This window comes from Xyrauchen texanus, chromosome 6 (genome assembly GCF_025860055.1).
Source record: "Xyrauchen texanus isolate HMW12.3.18 chromosome 6, RBS_HiC_50CHRs, whole genome shotgun sequence".
Lineage (NCBI taxonomy): Eukaryota > Metazoa > Chordata > Actinopteri > Cypriniformes > Catostomidae > Xyrauchen > Xyrauchen texanus.
Window position 1 is genome coordinate 40,331,965 of NC_068281.1, and position 19,022 is coordinate 40,350,986.

At 37.2% G+C, this 19,022-nt stretch overlaps 2 protein-coding genes across 2 annotated transcripts; one reads left to right on the forward strand and one right to left on the reverse strand.

Annotated features, from left to right (window-relative positions):
- Positions 1-6,143: 6,143 nt before the first annotated feature.
- LOC127644693 (putative transferase CAF17 homolog, mitochondrial) lies at positions 6,144-10,501 on the forward strand. Its single transcript, XM_052128008.1, has 3 exons — positions 6,144-6,575; positions 7,037-7,389; positions 8,548-10,501. Exons 1-3 carry the CDS (start codon positions 6,229-6,231, stop codon positions 8,937-8,939), a joined length of 1,092 nt encoding a protein of 363 aa, XP_051983968.1. The 5' UTR covers positions 6,144-6,228; the 3' UTR covers positions 8,940-10,501.
- A 111-nt stretch (positions 10,502-10,612) lies between these two features.
- Positions 10,613-15,630, reverse strand: jmjd4 (jumonji domain containing 4). Its single transcript, XM_052128004.1, has 6 exons — positions 15,043-15,630; positions 14,721-14,886; positions 14,464-14,589; positions 13,072-13,339; positions 11,200-11,346; positions 10,613-10,987 (listed from the first exon to the last, which is right to left on the reverse strand). The coding sequence occupies exons 1-6, from the start codon at positions 15,290-15,292 to the stop codon at positions 10,679-10,681; spliced, it is 1,266 nt and encodes a 421-aa protein (XP_051983964.1). The 5' UTR covers positions 15,293-15,630; the 3' UTR covers positions 10,613-10,678.
- Between the last annotated feature and the right edge of the window lie 3,392 nt (positions 15,631-19,022).

The following is a 19,022-nucleotide window of genomic DNA, read 5'->3' on the forward strand; positions in this document are numbered from 1 at the left end:
CATATCTTTTTAGTGAATCTCACTGGAGTGTGTGAGCGTGTGATCTGTTGCACATGGGTATTTATTATTGTGGGCATTATTAAAGCCCTGTATCTAGCCTGCCTTGCTACTGGTAAACCCCAGCTCAAGAGTTATTTTTTAAATTGGTGTCGTGACTTTATATTACAGCAGTTTGCTGTTCGCCTTTTTATATTAGCACTTTACTCCTGTTACATCACATTGAATGCCCTTTTCTTCTGTGTTTATCTATTTTATTGTAACTGAATAAATTTTTGCTCGCCGACAGTTTTGTGGAGATTGCTGACTAGGGTTGGGCGATGTCCCCTAAATTGGCAGTTGACGATGTTGACAGTAAAACATCGTGATGGACGATGATAATTATATGAAAAATTATAATTTCGTTATTTTACTAACCCAACTAATGACTCTTCGGCGCTTTATCAGTAGGTTGCACGACACGAAGCATTTTTTATTTTTTTTTAGCTTTCACTTAAGAAGAGTTGTGCACTATTTATTTTAATATATCTCTTTACATAAATACTATTTTCTACTTAAAAACTATAATTTCGTTATTTTACTCACTGAGCAAAAGGTCGAGGCAGAAATGACCATGTACCTGCAGGAAATGGCCATTGATGGGGAAGAGGACCCGCTGACTTGGTGGAAAACGAACGACAAAAGGTTTCCGTTCATGGCAAGATTAGCACGGAAATATCTGTGCATATGTGCTACCAGTACTCCATCAGAGCGGGTCTTCAGCACAGCGGGTAGTGTAGTTACTCCAATCCGCAGCTTATTAAAACCAGATAAAGTGAATATGTTGGTATTTCTGGCCAGAAACATCGAAATTTAAACATGGTCTATGGTGAAAGATATTAGACTTCTTTACGCATTTTTCAGCCATCCGTTGCTGGAGCTATTCGATTTTTGCATATTATTTTTTAAACATTCATTTGTGTAGTTCATATGACCACTTTACAATATTTCAATAACATAATTTATTTTGTAGCCTGTGCTGAAGTTAATTGTGCTGCTAATTATAAGTGAAATGTTAATGCCGAGTTTCGGTCTGAGTGTTGTTCCGTTTTCTTGTTCTTTATTTGTTGTTCTTCTATGTTTTAATAAATGTGTGTTATTCATATTCACCTTGTTTCTTTCATTTGATTTGACATTATGGATTTATGGCCAAGGAAATTTTTCTTTAAAAGTATTAACCAGACAAAAGTTATTTGACGTTCGCTGGTCTGGGTTTATCTTAAACTGCCGCTTCAGTGTATACAAGAGCTATGTGACAATGAGCAAGATTTTCTGAGACACTACAACTACTAATAATTAATTAAGGCTATTTTCTTGAATCCTACAACATAAAATATTTTTATCTAAATGTACAGTGTAAGACATGTAAAAAAAAAGACAAGAAGCTAACAATGTCAAGATCAATATTTGTGTAGCCTGCCTGACACGGTATTTTCACAGACTGTCACGTCTCTGGCATATACTACAGTTTTTTAAATAGCATACGTGATATCGTCCATCGGCACAACCCTATTGCTGACAAAAGAATCCATAGACAAATCAGAGCTTGCTCCTGTGATTGACTATCGCAATGTATGAATTATCAAAGATGCAATCTGAGAGAAGTGCTGACGCGTTGACTATGTTAGCGAGATATCTAGCATGTTAAATATCTGGACCTGTCTGCTATTCCTAATCGCTCAATGTGAAATGTGTTTTGACTGAATACAACTGCAACGTTGACCTACAGCCAATGAGAGAGTAAGAAATGTGGCATGTGAAGTTTCAGTGTGAGGAGTCCTGATGTACCTGCTACTGAACATCAACTAGCATGACTGTGGCTTCAAGAAAGTCTCATTGGACCAAAGAATTGGAGGAAAAATTTGTGGAACATTGGCAGGAGCACCAGTGCATATTTGATGTTTCATCTGAACTGTACCACAACTGGGTGGAGAAAGAGGAGCGTGTGGTCCGTGAACAAGTCTAGGTGCGCCAGTAGGGTGCTGCTAGGATGACCTGCTCCTCGTCCTCCCTGACCTTACAAAGGGTCTGTGAAAGTAAGCTCACTGGGGGTAACGCATATTTGCGTAGTCCAGGGGGCCAGTTGTGTGCCGGCACGTCTGGTCGGCTGCTCATGCATTTCCGGGAAGAAAGGAACTGGGGCGGGGCATGGCTGTGAGCGGCGGTTCGGGCCCAGGAACCAATCATTGAGCCGCGAGGGTTCAGGGGAGAGTGGAGGGTTCCGCGTCCGACTGGACGAGCCAGCTCTCCGATGCTGCGCTCGAGAGCTCATCACCTTCACGGGCCCCGGACAAGAGGTCGATCTCGCCCTGAGACAAGCTGCCGCACTCATCCGGAAGCCTGATCGGGGCAAACGAGCATGCTGGGGGAATGGGAGGTCCGTGGGGATTTACCCATGCAGAGATGTCTCATTGAGGTCCCCAAATCACTGGCCTCAAACCCGTAGGTAGAAGGACCGAGGCGGGGAGCCGCTGGAGTGGCTTGCATTCTTACGAAGGCAAGCCACGACCGGAATGTTGCCATGGTCATGTTCTTGCAGTGAGAACATGACACATCCACGAACGATGTCTTACGCATGCAAATACCACTCGCCAATTCCCTTTTGTGGTTTATATGTTGCTTATACTAACTAATTTTTCCAAAGGTAAACAAAGCAGCCTGATAATTTTCTGCTTAGGCCTATAAATATATATAATATTTAAGTAATAATTTATGTTATCCAAACAAAACAAAAATATAATTTTATCCAAAGAATTCGGAAAAATTAAATGTATTAGAGGTATCGGTATTGGTTTCGATATTGGCGATTCTGGCCTAAAAGTACTTGGTATCGCTTTGAAAAGAAAATAAGTGTTATCGCCCATCCCTATTGCACTGTATGACTTGGAAGAATGGCAAAAGCTAAACTAATGATCAGACACTTGGTGTGCTCATAAGATCTGTTAGATGATTTTTGTAAGTTACTGTAAATTTAGAAGCATTTAAATGGGTTTCTAAAAGAGTTATTTTAATTAGCTAAGTGTCTGTTGTTTTATGGATATACATGGGTATAAACACTCTACAAACATATTTTAAGTTAAAAAAGTGAAATAAAAAAAAAAAAAGCAACTAAGAATTACAACAAAAACAACCGCAAAATAAACCAGAAAACAGTAAAAATTCCATGGAAGCTTAAGCGGTAGTTATGTCAGAGAGACTTGCATGGTACTCATCATCGTTTCAGCCACTGTGGCATCCACCTCCTCCCCACCACCACTAGCAAGTCTTCGTCTGATATGGGGTAGGCTCCTCGCCCCTGCAGTCTTCCCTGGCAGGATTTTATGGGTCACTAAAATTTTCACCAGACCGACAGATAGGGGGCTTACGCCAAAGACTTTACTTTATTATTATATTATTGACCAATAAATTGTCATTTACTTTATCCTATGCTGTTCTGAGTCTAATAGAATGACATTTCTTCATTTCGCAGTGCACGTTGGGAACATAAGCAACATCATAGAACTGCAAACATCATACTATTACAGTTAATCTGTAAATATAAATTTTACATAGTTACACTGTTATGATATCATGACAGTTCTGCTAATCTGAAATGTGCTATGAAATGTATCTGCTTTGTGTGGCTAAGATGAGCGTTAAAGAGTGCGCCCTTTATAAACGTACCTAGGAGGGAAGTATATCTGTAGATACTCCAGCGATTCTGGATGATGGATCTATATAAATTGTTTATTATATTAATACATTTTCTATTTTTTTCTTATTACTATAATGTGCAAGTAACATGTATGTAATCTGAGGGGTGACTGAGGGTCTGTATATCAGGAATGCAATAACAGTGATTGTTCATTTAGCCCGGCTCCCAGAGAGCATTCATTATTCTGCATTGTGCTGCCAGTAAAGAATGCAACAACCTCTTGTGAGAAAAAACTTTTGCATAGTTATACACACAGATATCAAGACTCAGCATAGAAAACTCAACAATGGTGACAATCAAAAAACTCAATTTCAAACTCTTACCACAATGCATTCTGGGTGCCAATGCTGAGTTTTGTACTATGCAGATACCCAGAATGCATTGTTGTCTGGTAATCATCCATGCGATTCTCTAATCAGCCAATCGTGTGGAAGCAGTGCATAAAATCATTCAGATGCGGGTCAGGAGCTTCAGTTAAAGTTCACGTCAACCATCAGAATGGGGAAAAAGGTGATCTGAGTGATTTGGACCTTGGCATGATTGTTGGTGCCAGACGGGCTGGTTTGAGTATTCTGTAACTGCTGATCTCCTCAGATGTGGGTTGGCGCTGTTTTGGAGGAACAAGGGGGAACTACACAATATTAACAGGTGGTTTTAATGTTGTGGCTGATCTCTCTATCAGTGGCGGCTGCTGGTCTTTCAAAGAGGGGAAGCTCATTTTCGGCCTACATTATAAACTTATTTAAAAGTAAATTCTGCCCTATTTGTTTGACTGTTTCATTATGTTTAGTCACTTGAATGCGAGCACCTTCATTGATTGCATGCTCAACCCTGATCCTGCCCATGCAACTTAATCTTGCACATGCACTCACATGTTCATTGCTCTTTTCATGTCTTTTATATGCCCTGTCAAAGTTAGACAGATCTCCAAACCCCACTTTTGACCAAACAACACATCCGTGAGATGGTTTCATCGAGGCATGGCCAGCAGTACATTTTATTTGTCACAGCACTTCCAGTCAGCCAGCTAACTTTGTCATACCAGGAGAGCTGAAAAGACCTGTTATTTTTCCCTATTTTTTGCACTAAATCAATCTTAGGTGTTGATCTGCCCTGCTGTTTAATTCTAATTTTTTCCTCGTAAGGAAGACTTTCAAATGGCTTCGCCAAAATCAGGTCGACAATATTAGCACCGTCTGCCATCGTGCGCAGTTTCACCCGTACGACGCTAGCCTAGCCTACTGTATGAATGAATGAATGAACGAACGAACGAACGAACGCTCTAAAACAAAATATATTAAACTTGGTAAAACTGAAACAAGGAATGTGGTGTATAACTGTGTGAAATGTATTATGCAAATTGACTAGCAATTTCGCCAAACAAATATAAAGAAATAGGTTGCAGCAGTTTGTCTTTCGACTACACTTGAGAAATCCGCGATGGGACTGAGCGCGAAATAGCTTCAGTGACTTCTTATAGTACAGATTCGCTGTCAATCAAAAGGAGATGCAGTCTTTCGACAGATCCTCCAATCATCACGCGGAAGCCCGGAGTCCGGGCCAGCCCACTCCTCATTCACTCCCAGAGACGCTGAGCATCCGTGGGCGGGACATAATCGCAGCATTTATCCAATGACCGTCTATTTTCGGAGCACTGAAAAAAACTGTTCAGAGCAGCCCCATTGAAGTCAATGGACGCTCGGCTTCAACAGGGAAATGCACTGACGCTACGGGAATGTATGAGAAGTAAATCGAGTCAGCCGACCTGCTATATGTAATGTAGCTGATTCTGAACGAACTCGTCTTCGAGATGAACGTGTTCTAACGCATTTTTAGTCAATAAATTGTTTACACAGTAGTACATATTTGACCATTATTTTTTTGACATTATAGGGGAAGCTGAGCTTCCCTTGCAGTCTTAAAGAAATCCCCACTGCTCTCTATGTATACATTATATAGTAGGCCTATTTACATAATTTATCCTAATATACTATTGTTTCATACTATTTAATACTGGAAGTATTTAATAATGTTGTTTTCTCTCTGAATAAACACTAAAAGTTATAGCAAAACAATATCATGAAACAAAGACTCATAAAAGTTTTCAAGAATTACATTGTCATGGACAGTCTCTCCGTACTAATGTTTAAGAGAAGATTTCAGCATATTGTTGCTAAAAGGTCAAGGCGTGGCTTATTCTTAATAATTACGTGAGGTAACGTTTAGAATGCATTCTTCTCACACGGCGAAGGCTTGGCTCATGAATATTAATAGAAGGTGATTCGATCCCATTGGACGGAACAGGAAACAACATCCGCAATGACTCAATTAATATTTATAAGTTTAACCTTCGCCATGGTAGGCTTCATGGTAGCAAATAAACGTTCAGCGCATTGCATTATGGGAAGCAAAGTGGATGGAGAAAGGACACGATTAGGCAAAGTCGTCTCGCTTTGGGGAACTTCAAGCTTTTTAGATTCGCGCTGAGGTAAACAACAATGTATAAGCTGGATTTGTTTGGCCGTGCTGTCAGAGCGCTCGCGGCAGGATCAAGCGGACTCCAGGCGCAGCGATTCTTGCCGTCCTGTATGAAATATGAGAGTGTGTGCAGGACTCAGATCAGAAAACACAGTCAAGATCAACCCACACACACCGCGGGACACTTGACCTGTTACAGCCTACCGCACAGGACTCTTATCAATGTAACTGGACATGACACGAACTCTTTTCTTCAAGGAATTATCACCAATGACATGGACCTTCTGGGAGAAGATGGACTCACAGCCATGTATGCACACATGCTCAAAGTTCAAGGCAGAACACTGTATGACATCATCATATACAGGTAATATATATGACATTATTTTAACATCTCTTTAGCGTGACATGTAAACTAGGCATGATACATATTGTACAGGAGCTGGAACTGTGAATTATGATGAAAAAGTGAGACATGGGCGTGACCTCGACATTTATCTCACTGTCCCACCTTGAGTTGTTGAATTTAAAAAAGAACCCACTACACACACACTCACTCACACACACACACACACACACACACACACACAATAGGCTACTACTATAGGTTAATGTAAAAAAAAAAAAAATGGTTTATATTAAAAAGAATACAGAAAAAAATTCACAGATTTTGAATGTGGTCTCAGACATTTGGATCCAAATGTAGCTACATATAATGTAAATAATAATAATAATAATAAATAGTAGAATTATAATAGCAACTATTTGTTGAATTTTGTGAGGAAAACGGCTGTGTTCATTTTATGTTATGCATTTATGTATTTTCAGTTTAAAAGAAACCCCAATTGGCCTTAATGGGGTACTTCTGGAGTGTGACAGCACTGTACAGGACTCCGTCATACGGCATCTGAAAGTTTACAAGATACGTCGCAAAGTGAGCATCAGCCTCTGTCCCAGTCTCTCACTTTGGGCTTTGTTTCCTCAAGATAAAAATGCTGTGCTGGGAAAGTCAAAGCCAGATGTTACTGCAGCAGAAAAAGTGTTGGTGCTGGGAAAAGACCCAAGAACTCAACTCATGGGCTGGAGAATGATCACTAATAGTGAGGTCAATCCAACGGAGATCATCTCGGCCTGTCGAGCGGGCAACACCGAAGAATACCATAGACACCGCTATGAAATTGGTATTAAACGCACATTATTGCAATTGCAAATTTTGGGACATAAAATCAGAGTAATTCTCTCTGATGAAAGTTTATTTGGGTAGTTGAGTCATGTAAAGTAGTGATGGTGACAGCAGCGTCCTGCAGTTTGACAACTTCTGCTTGATCTAAAACTAGTGATAGTCCAATATGTTTTAATAAGATGACATTCTGCATTTTTTCAGATGATCTGTGAATAACTGTGCATGATATTGGACGATTAACTAAAGTGCTAATTCCGTCTAATGCTATGCACTTTCCAAATCTACCAATAACCTTGTCAATAAATCATGTAAATGCTCAGTTATCAAATATTTGTGAATTTAAAATATTATTTAAAATAATTGTTCATTTTGTCAAAAATGTAAATTCTCTAATTATTTACTCATCCTCATACCATCCCAGATGTGTGTGACTTTCTTTCTTCTGCAAAACACAAGCTAAGAGTTTTAGAGGATTTTTTTACAATGCAAGTGAATGGTGACCAGAACTTTGAAGCACAAAAATCATATAAAGGCATCATAAAAGTAATCCAAAAGACTCCAGTGTTTAATTCCATGTCTTCAGAAGTGATTTGATAGGTGTGGGTGAGAAACATAAATATTTAAGTCCTTTTTTTACTATAAATTATCCTCCCTGCCCAGTAGATGGCAATATGGACAAAGTGATGCACAAATATGAATAGTCAAAAATAAATGAAAAATGTGAAAGTGGAGATTTATATAAAAAAGGACTTAAATATTTATGTTTCTCACCAAAACCTGTCATATGAAGATATGTATTTAACCACTGGAGTCTTATGGATTACTTTTGTGTTTCCTTTATGTGCTTTTTGGAGCTTCTAAGTTCTGGCCACCATTCACTTGCATTGTTTGCACCATTCTCTATATATTCAACTACCCATTTGGCTCTTTTGACGGATCAGTTATTATTGCTTTTCTTTTTTTGTTGTATCAATTATATAATATTATTGTTTTCATTAGAATTTATTATATTATTAATAATTATAAATTATTATTAACATTCTGTCACATCATCTTTAGTAATTGTGACTCCTGAAAACCTGATTTTGAATGTACTTAAACCTTCCTTTTTGATTTTCTTCTTGTAATCAAACCTCTTATATTTTCATTTCTATAGGACTTCCTGAAGGAGTCAAAGACCTCCCACCAGGTGAGGCCCTTCCACTGGAGTCTAACCTGGTCTACATGCAGGGAATCAGCTTCAGCAAGGGCTGCTACATCGGACAGGAACTAACTGCCAGAACTCACCACACCGGTGTAATACGGAAGCGCCTAATGCCTGTGACCATGTCTGCCCTGGCTGAGAATCTGAACCAAGGGGCTGCTTTGGAGACTGAGGGGGGCAAACCAGCAGGGAAGCACAAGGCAGGAATTGGCAAACTGGGCTTGAGCCTTATACGCTTGGCTCATGCAAAAGTGTCCCTCAAAGTTAAATCCTCTGATGACATGACAGTAACTCTACAGGCCAGTGTGCCTGACTGGTGGCCAAAAAACGTGAACGATAAATAAAGGGTTAATCAGCAACACCAGAATAAGACTGCTGTTATTGCACTGCAAAATATATTTATTTCGATTTTGAGTCAATTGAAAACTATTTTAACTGAACATTTTTCAGAGATGTTCGTTAAAAATAAAATTCCTTAAACACATTTCTTTATATTCTTACAGTAGTTGTAATGTCAAAGTTCACCTGTTCAACTCCTACTTCCAAGTTAGTTAGTACAATGTAAAATCTGACAAGGCATCCGTTTTAAACCGTCAAACAACCTGTGCTTTATTTATACATGGTATCTTACAAATAATACATTTTCATAATGCAAACCATGAAGGGTGAAATATAAGCTTTACATTATTTGACTGAGATCTTTCGTACGTAACATGTTAATATGATTGAAATGCTGCAGCAGAGAAAATGTAAATACATTTGCAAAAAATTATTTACTACCATCTACTTCTTTGATATGCCACTTCCAGTGTCACAACTTGGGTATCATTATGCGTGTTTATGCTGACTATTAAAAATCAGCTTATTGACGAAAACTGACAACGTAACTAGTCCTGAGATGCATGACATAATCAGATAATTCTCTGCTTTTGATGTGCACATTGGATAAAATGGTATGAATGCTAGTGAAGATGTTTACATGCAGAGTGAAATCAGGTCATGGGCAAAATATTGATTGTTTTTTGCTTAAACAGTTTATGCCCTTACCCTGATTAAGGGAATAGTTCACCCAAAAAGGTAAATTCTCTCATCATTTAAACATCTTCATGCCATCCCAATGCCAACACAAATTAATATTTTTAGATGAATATTTCAGATCTGTAGGTCCATACAATGCAAGTGAATCGTGATCAGAACTTTGAACCTCCAAAAAGCACATAAAAGGCAGCATAAAAGTAATCTTAAGACTCCAGTGTTTAAATGAATGTCTTCAGAAGTGATAAGGCATGTTTGGGTGAGAAACGGGTCAATATTTAAGTCCTTTTTACTGTCAATCTCCACTTTTGACCAGCCCTTCTATGCGCGTTCACAAGAAGCCCGAGTTCTGCTTTTTGGTGATTTGCATTTTTTTAGCATATCGCCACCCACTGGGCTGTTGTGCAAATATGATTGATTTAGTCCTTTTCCTTTATCCCTCCTTTCTTTTCTTTTCTTCTCCCTGCCCAGTAGGTGGCGATATGCAGAATTGGTCCTCTTGTGAACATGCATAGGAGAGCTGGTCAAAGATTTGTAGTAAAAAAGGACTTCAATATTGATGTTTCTCACCCACATCTATCATGTCACTTCTGAAGACATGGATTTAAACACTGGGGTCTTGTGGATTACTTTTATGCTGCCTTTATGTGCTTTATAGAGCTTCAAAGTTTTGGCTACCATTCACTTGCATTATAATATTCTTAATATATTTGTGCTCTGCTGAAGAAAGAAAGTCACACACATCTGAGATGGCAAGAGAGTGAGTAAATAATGAGAGCATTTTCAGTTTTGGATGAAATATTCCTTTAAGAAAACCCGTTTAAGGCATTTACTGAACATGACCTCACATGTTAGCTTATTAGGAATAATTGGTTTAATAACGAGTATGTAAACACACATTTACATGCACCATGCTCTACTATTTAAGTATTAAAATGACAGTATAAACAAAAGTTTAAATAAATCTCTCAAGAGACATACATTGTTAAAATGATTGATTTAATGTATTTGTCATGGCTGATCTTCCACATACAGTAGCACATGCATTTTATACAATGGTTTGAACAGCCTCTCTGATCTCCTGAAGCAATTCCTCAGGTTTGAAGCTCAGGGCTGAAGGATCCAGTCTCTTAAAATCTTCATTGCTAAGCATGCTCTCAAATATATACAGTACTCTCTGCAGATCAAATGCTGCATGGTGAGGGCCTAAAGCAAATAGAGTTTCAGCAAGGTGGCCTTGACAATTATCTGCATTTCTGGGGCATGAATTCAAGGAGGATATTCGATTATTCGCGATGGTCTTAAGAAAAGAGGCAAATTCCCCATAATCGATTCCTGTACATGATTTCATGATCACCTAAAATTGAATAAAGTTACAATGTATTATTCAAAACAATTAAATTTACTGTTGTGCATACAAGTATTGGACACTTTAGCCACACATAAAAATCTGTGAATGGCATTTTTAAGTGTGGCTTAAGTGTCCAATTATATTTTGGGGACAATGAAAAAGGTTCAATTAAAACAGGCCACGTAAATCCTATAGCTACTGTGAAAATAAAGTGTTACCTGACAATGCTGATGCCAGGTGTCCATAGTATCACGCCATTCCTCAATCTCTCTCTGGACGGAGGAAAGTTCCTCCTGAAGAAACTGCCACATGATGTCCAAATTAACACCATTCAGCCAGTTATGATTGATGGAGATGGTATCCTCCTATTATAAAGAGAATCATGATCATCTGATGATTATTAGATCACACTACAGAAATATTTGCAATATGGGTTTTTCTCATAGATGAATGAATTAGATTTTGCTTAAAGAAAATTAAGCCTATTTTGGCCCATTTTTTTATTATGTTTTTCATTGTAACTATTTTCACGACATGGACATTTCCCCAAATTCTCATTAGTGGCATATGTCCACATGCCGGCAGGTCCACAGGGGGGAATATATATTTTTCAGAAAACACCATCACTTTTGTATTTATGTTACACAAAATAAAGATTTGCGTCGCAGATTAGCGCCCCCTAGAGGTAATGGGGTAGAAGTATTAATATGAATACATAAGTCTTTCACGTGGCACTTAAATGGACAAGTCATACATCAAATGAAAGCTCTCATTCCATCTCATTAACTTATTGCCCTAATACCACAGTTTACATTTTTTTTTTTAAATCACAAAATGAAATAAGATTTCTGTCAGTCATCAAATACATACTCCTCTTTTATGCATCAATCACTGCTGCTGTAAACCCCAAATAGCTAAAAACGTTATATTTGCTTTTACCTTAGGTAGTTGTCTAAGCAATTAGCCATTTTTACTTTACCAGAACAAAATATGCCAACCAGAAGGATATGCATACAAAACAAATCATCATAAAAATATGTTTTGTATTGATGCTAATATATATATATATATACACACCATCGCAAAGATGAGGATCTCAGCTTTCTATTGACACCTAGATTGAGCGTTTAGTCCATTCAGAGGCAGAGACATTCAATGAAATATTGAGGGTGGTGCATAAACTGAAAATTAGACTAAATGTCTATGGATGAGCACATCTGTGAGGGCTAAAATGCGTTATAGTGCCACCTACATTTCAGATCGGTGTATTGTGATGGAATATGATAGAGAAAAAATCCTTTTTACTAGTGCTTGCTGCAGTCTAGTGGACTGAAATGAGACTTTTCAAAGTGATATAGAGTGAACATAATCAGATTTACATGCTTACAAAATAAAACAAAAATTTGTTTATCATAAGATTATAAACATTATTTTTTGGGGGGTTTTCAGTCAAATTGAGACCAATTTTTTGCAATTGGTCCACAGTGTGTTTGAATGGTGTACTTTTAAATTTGAGTGTGAAAAATTGCAATAATATTAAAAGTAATATTTGGAAAAATCTTGAAATATTCTCTTTATTTAAAAAAAAAAAAAGTATTATCTGCATAAAAATGTCATGCATTAAAGATATAGAAATTCAAATATATATATATATATATATAATCACAACATTACAATAATATATATGTATAATATGTGCAGTGCTTTTGAACACCATTGAAGGAATTTTCATTTACTCCTCCAGTGGTTCAATCAATGTCGTCAGAAGCAATATGATAGGTGTGGGTGAGACAAAGATCAATATCAAAGTCCTTTTTTACTATAAAGTTTCCTATCATATTTCTTCAGAAGACATGGATTTCACAACTGGAGTTGTATGGATTACTTTTATGATGTCTTTTTTAGATTTTTTGAGCTTCAAAATTTTGGCACCCATTCACTTGCATTGTATGGAGCTGAGATATTCTTCTAAAAATGTGTGTTCTGCAGAAGAAAGAAAGTCATACACATCTGGTATTTCATGAGGTTGAGTAAGTGATGAGAGAATTTTCATTTTTGGTTGAAATATCCTTTTAAAAATGTTTACTTACCAAATTGTAAACTTGATGATGCCAACCACTTGGTACAAAGATGATCTCTCCAGCTTCTTGAATGATCTCTAAAGGCTGACAGGCCTCTTCAAACTGTGTGTACAGACCTTTGTCTTGAAGTACAGGTGCAGTTACATCATAGGCCAAGTTGCCATGACAGTCTCGGAGGAACTCCTCTTGACCTGGAGGATACAGGAGCCATTTCTTCCGTCCGCAGATATTTGCAGACCAACTATAAGAGCGAAACACATCTGCATGGAAAGGTGTCCTGCAGACAAGCACAAAAACATTAGCTTCAAGGGTTAAAATAAGACATACATTTTGATATATTTAACCAAATATTAATGCAATTTTCTTATGTATTAGCTGAATTTAAAAAGATTTTGAAATTGCAAAACAATATAAAACATTCATTACAATACAACTCTATCTCTGCTAAGCAGAATTGCAAAAATAAAAAGGGATAATTTTCCAAAATGAAAATTCTCTCCCTCATTTCATTCCAGATGCATATGACTTTCTTCTGCTGAACTTAAATTAAGCTTTTTAGAAGAATATCTCAGCTCTGTAGGTCCATACAATACAATAAATGAGAACCAGAACTTTGAAGCTCCAAAAAGCACACAAAGGCAGCATAAAAATTATCCATACAACTCAAGTGGTTAATCCATATCTGCAGAAGCCATCTGCATGAAACTGGTTTTGGGTGAGAACAAACCAAAATAGTTTTTTTCCCCACTATAAATCATGACATCAGCAGTCTCTTTGGCGATTTCAAACTCGATTATACTTCTTAATGCCATCTAGCGCTCTGTGCATGCATCAAGCGTTAGGAATTGTAATCGAGCTTGAAATCATGATTGTGATTAGTGCCTAGAGACTGCAAGACGTACAAGATGTACAGTGAATAAGGTCAAGGTAAATGTATTTAGAGAGCACATAATAACAACAAGTATACACCAAAATGCTGTACAAAATAAAACAATGAATTAAGGTAGGAAAAAGAAAGACATTTTTTCTATATATTTTGGTAGTTCTCAACCAATTAGATCGCTTAAAAATACATGGATTTAACCACTGGAGTAGTATTGATTACTTTTATGCTGCATTTATGTGATTTTTGGAGCTTCAAAGTTCTGGTCACCATTCACTTGCATTGTATGGACCTACAGAGCTGAAATATTCTTCTAAAAATCTTCATTTGTTTTCAGCAGAAGAAAGAAAGTCATTCACATCTGGGATGGCACAAGAGTGATTAAATGATGAGAACTATCACTTTAGCTTAACTTAACTTCCAACAAACAACAAGTAGGTTGGCAAGGAGTCCCTTGCAAACCATATTTTAATATGTTTAATATAATATATATTATTTTGCTATTGATTCATTCATACCATGATCCCTTAGGTCCCATGTAGACAAATCGATAATCATCCACTTCAATAGTGTCCCAATATTCATTCAGCCAATCAGAGGAGAAGTAAATTGGGGTCTTGTACATGTTGTGGTCAGGAAAGTTCCTAGAGACGAATATGAAATGTGATTCTACTGTCTCACAATCAAAATGAGTATATGTTGTCCAAAGTATGTAAAATAGCCTATGGTATATGCATTATAAGAAATAAACATGCTCTTTAAAAAATAGCTGTACCTCTGCAAATGCCAGTCCTTCAGGTACAGACATCCTTTTGGTGAAGAATGTCCATTCTGTATGTACTCTCTCCAGTACTGTATAAACGCCTTGAAAGGCATAATCTGCTTGGGATTGGCATTGTATTCTTTTGCACTGCAGTTTGCTACAGGAACAGGAGTCTCATCTGCAGAAATGCAAATATTAGGCTATTAATTTAAGAAGTACTTTCTTTTTCCTGCAAAGAGTGAGAAAACTATGTAGAAATAAATGAATTGCAATGCATGACACACAGGAATACAAATAAAATAAAAATGCAATGATATTAGCATTTTTTACTCACCAAATTCATGCAGAAGCCTTTGAAAATTAGGTTTCCCATCTTCTGTAACCCAGTTTTTCCTGCAGTTCCAGTCCTCTGTGAATTTTTTGGAGAACATGCACGGATGGTTTGGGATCAGGTGGTTCTTGAAGAATTTGGTGTATGGTATTTCTCTCTCTATGTACTCAATGAAATGAGAGGAGTGCTGCTGCTGTATTTGTCTGGGCATTTTGACCAAACTACAACAGTTATGAAAGGTTTCTCTGTCCATAAGCACTGCTTATTTACTAACACGAATCTTTAAAATGTTATATAATGCATGACGTATGCTATATTAACATATGAATGCAACAACTAGCACACATTGCAGCAACCTCATGCTTCTTATTTGACAGGTTCGCGTGGTTATTTTAGGCTATACAAGCGCAACTAATACTTCGACGGTTAAGCGACGCGATTCTTGCGTTTAAGTGTAATTAAAATCTCTATACGAAACGATTATCTTTTTCTACATGTTTACCAATCGTAAATAAGTGTGTTTTTCTGCGAAAGGCTTGTGTGACGGCTAGCAGGTTGCCCACAGGAAGAAATACGTGTGTGCACCAACACGGTTATTTACTCACCCTGTTCGTGTGTGAAGGTGATTTATTGGGGTACATGTGTGCGAGTCATCTAGCCGAAAAGGCGAATACATTCAGCATTATTTTATTAACTCAATAGAACCAGAAGTCGTTGTTCTTAGCTGAATATTTGTGACGTTTCATTTGAGCGGAACCTTTAACTAGTGTCTCTGTTACATCGGACAGTAAACATGAGCGCACCAACAGCCGCTGCGTTCAGTTATGTTTACATAGCTCAATCGCCTGAAACATGAGCCTAATTTCGGCTTCAAATGCTGTCATCTGAGAAAAACTCATCAGCAAGTCACGATATTAATGATGACCATTGCGTTTGATTATGTAACGGTACACGCGATATCATATGCTGTTGCTGAGCGAACAGAACCATGTGACTCAATAAACGTGCCACAAGATTGCACTGCCAGACTTTTAATAGTGTTTATATTGATTTTAATAGAATTAATATTCCGTGCCTCACAATGATATATATATATATATATACACAATGATTTTTTTTCACTTATTTTGACTATAAAAACTCGGTTAAACAAAATACACATGTTAAAAATACATTCCCTGAAAAACCTAAATAGCTTATGCAGTGTTGTTTCTAAAACAAGATCTTCAAATCAAATTGCTTTTGTTTTAAGGATTTTTAGATATTTTTACAGGAAAACAAAAAAACATAGATTATCAAGAATGTGATTTTTGCCCTAATATCAAAGGTCTTACTAGAAAACATTAATTATGATTTAACGTGAAATTTCTTGATAAAAAATATGATCGTGTCTGGTTTAACATGTGCATGTAAAATGGCAAGAAAAAGCATAAAGCTAACAATTTACACAAGGTTTATTTATTTCTTCTGCTCCAAACTTACTTCAAACTCACTCCAAACTTACTTCTCTGTCTGCTCGTATGAATGTAACACATGATAAGAAAGTGTTTCACCGCTGTTCAAATGCACTTTGGATCGCATCATTTATATGTATAAATGCTTTCATCTTAAAGACTAAATATTAAATGAAACAAATGACAATAAAATGTAAAGTAATCTCTTCAGTAATCAAAATACTTTTTGAATGTAACTAGTGGAATGCAGTTACTTATATTTTATATTTTAAATACGTAATCCCGTTACATGTACTCCATTACTCCTCAACCCTTTGTGTGTGTGTAATATATATATATACACACACACACACTGATCAGCCACAACATTAAAACCACCTGCCTAATATTGTGTAGGTCCCCCTCATGCCCCCAAAACAGCACCAACCCGCATCTCAGTGTAGCATTCAGAGACGATTTTCTTCTCTCCACAATTGTACAGAGGGGTTATCTGAGTTACTGTAGACTTTGTCAGTTCAAACAGTATGACCATTCTCTGTTGATCTCTCTTATCAACAAGGCATTTCCATCTAAAGAACTATTGAAGAACTATAAAAGACACGTTTAAAACAGAAAAACAAAAGGAAAAGTTTAGAGTGGGCAAAGAAACAGACACTGGACAACAGATCATTGGAAAAGAGTGTTATGGATCTTAACCCCATTGAGCTTCTGTGGGATCAGCTAGACTGTAAGGTGTGTGAGAAGTGCCCGATAAGACAGACACATCTATGGCAAGTGCAACAGGAAGTGTGGGGTGAAATGTCACCCGAGTATCTGGACAAACTGACAGCTAGAATGAAGTAGTTAATTTATGATTTTTTTTTTTTCAAATTGTAATAGTAATTTTTCATGTTATTAATGTTCTGATTATACTTTGTGATCAGTTGAATGCCACTTTGGTGAATAAAAGTACCAATATCTTTCCATAAGAGCAAAATCTGCATTATTCCAAACTTTTGGCAGCCTATATATATATATATATATATATATATATATAAATCATGTAAATGGATAAATTAATTAAACAATTATAACTTTTTGTGTAATGTGATTCACAGTGCTCATGATTTGAGCGGTCTAGAATTATCAGGGACATTTTTAGGAAGTTATTTCCAGGCTTGGAAAACAATTTCTCAATATCTTTAAAAATAAATAAAAAGACATAGGCAAGTTAAGAGCAGATCCTTTAAGTCCTGCAAGTTGCATGGTGGGGACATCATGAATCAGACTTGTTGGTCCAGCACATTCTAAAGATGCTCAATCGGATTGAGACCTGGGAAATTTGGAGGCAAATCAACACCTTGAACTCTTCATCATGTTCCTCAAACCATTCCTGAAAATATTTGTAGTGTAGCAGGGCTCATTATCCTGCTGAAAGAGGCCACTGCCATCAGGGAATATCGTTGCCATGAAAGGGTGTACGTGGTCTGCAACAATCTTTAGGTGGGTGGTATGTGTCAAAGTAACATCCACACGAATGCCAGGACCCAAGATTTCCCAGGAGAACATAACCCAGAGCATCAAACTGCCTCCGCCGGCCTGTCTTCTTCCCATAGTGCATCCTGCTTCCATCTCTTCCCCAGGTAAACGACGCACAAGCACCCGGCAGTCCACGTGAGCTAAAAGAAAATGGCATTTAAAATGAGCGCATATTAACAAGAGATGAATCGAATCATTTGTGATTAGCATTCTTTTTTTGTTGTTGTTTTGATCAAGAACTGACTTTAAACAACAGAAAGAGTTTTAAAAGAGGCATTATTCAGTGACAAGTGGATTGCGTGGATCTTGTCTTTGGACACACAATACAAGTCATACCAAACTTGTAGGCCTATTGGTCAAAAAGCTATCAATGCTGGTATTGCTCTCTAATCCCCTGTTTTCCAAAACATTACGGGCTTGTAGTCAGATGGTCGCTAGTTAAATCCCTATCAGCAGTCCATGAACAGTTACCAGTGTGCATTTGAGCAAGACATTTAATCCTAGGTTGTTCCAAGTGTATTAATTGTTCCTATAACAAGTGTACTGTTCACTTTGGATAAAACAAGTATCTGCTTAATAACTAGGAAAATCCTCAGTGTTAAATTAACACTCCTTGGTGTCTCCACGAGGCCACTCTACAAGAGTGTTAAAAACTAACACTGAGCAGTGTTGAATCTACTCTGTGTTGTGTTGAATGTTGAATTGGTCAAACAGTTCGTGAGATCATGTAGATACACTCTCTGAATGATGTAAATCTCAGGTGTTTGCTGGTTTGTGCTCTTGTTTTTTTGTTCTTGTTGTTTCTCTTTCCTTCAGTAGATTCTGCTTGTTAACCGCAGGTGTCATCATTAATGAACATTCATCACTCAGAGAGTTGGTCTCTGTTTAGATATTTTGAAAAAACTCTAAACCAAGTTTGTAGAATAACACTATGTTTACTTTGTCAAGCCAACATAATTATACAGGGCTTCCTTCAGCCTAGTTGTCTAGTTTTGCAAATCCCCAAACAAA

Excerpts from the sequence above, each read along its gene's own strand:
- LOC127644693 (XM_052128008.1), top strand. The coding sequence starts at position 6,229 with ATGTATAAGCTGGATTTGTTTGGCCGTGCTGTCAGAGCGCTCGCGGCA. Across the intron at positions 6,576-7,036 it reads TATGACATCATCATATACAG|TTTAAAAGAAACCCCAATTG; the intron begins GTAATATATATG and ends ATGTATTTTCAG. Across the intron at positions 7,390-8,547 it reads TAGACACCGCTATGAAATTG|GACTTCCTGAAGGAGTCAAA; the intron begins GTATTAAACGCA and ends TCATTTCTATAG.
- jmjd4 (XM_052128004.1), bottom strand. The coding sequence starts at position 15,292 with ATGGACAGAGAAACCTTTCATAACTGTTGTAGTTTGGTCAAAATGCCC. Across the intron at positions 13,340-14,463 it reads ATGGGACCTAAGGGATCATG|GACACCTTTCCATGCAGATG; the intron begins GTATGAATGAAT and ends GCTTGTCTGCAG. Across the intron at positions 11,347-13,071 it reads ATCATCAAGTTTACAATTTG|GAGGATACCATCTCCATCAA; the intron begins GTAAGTAAACAT and ends TCTTTATAATAG.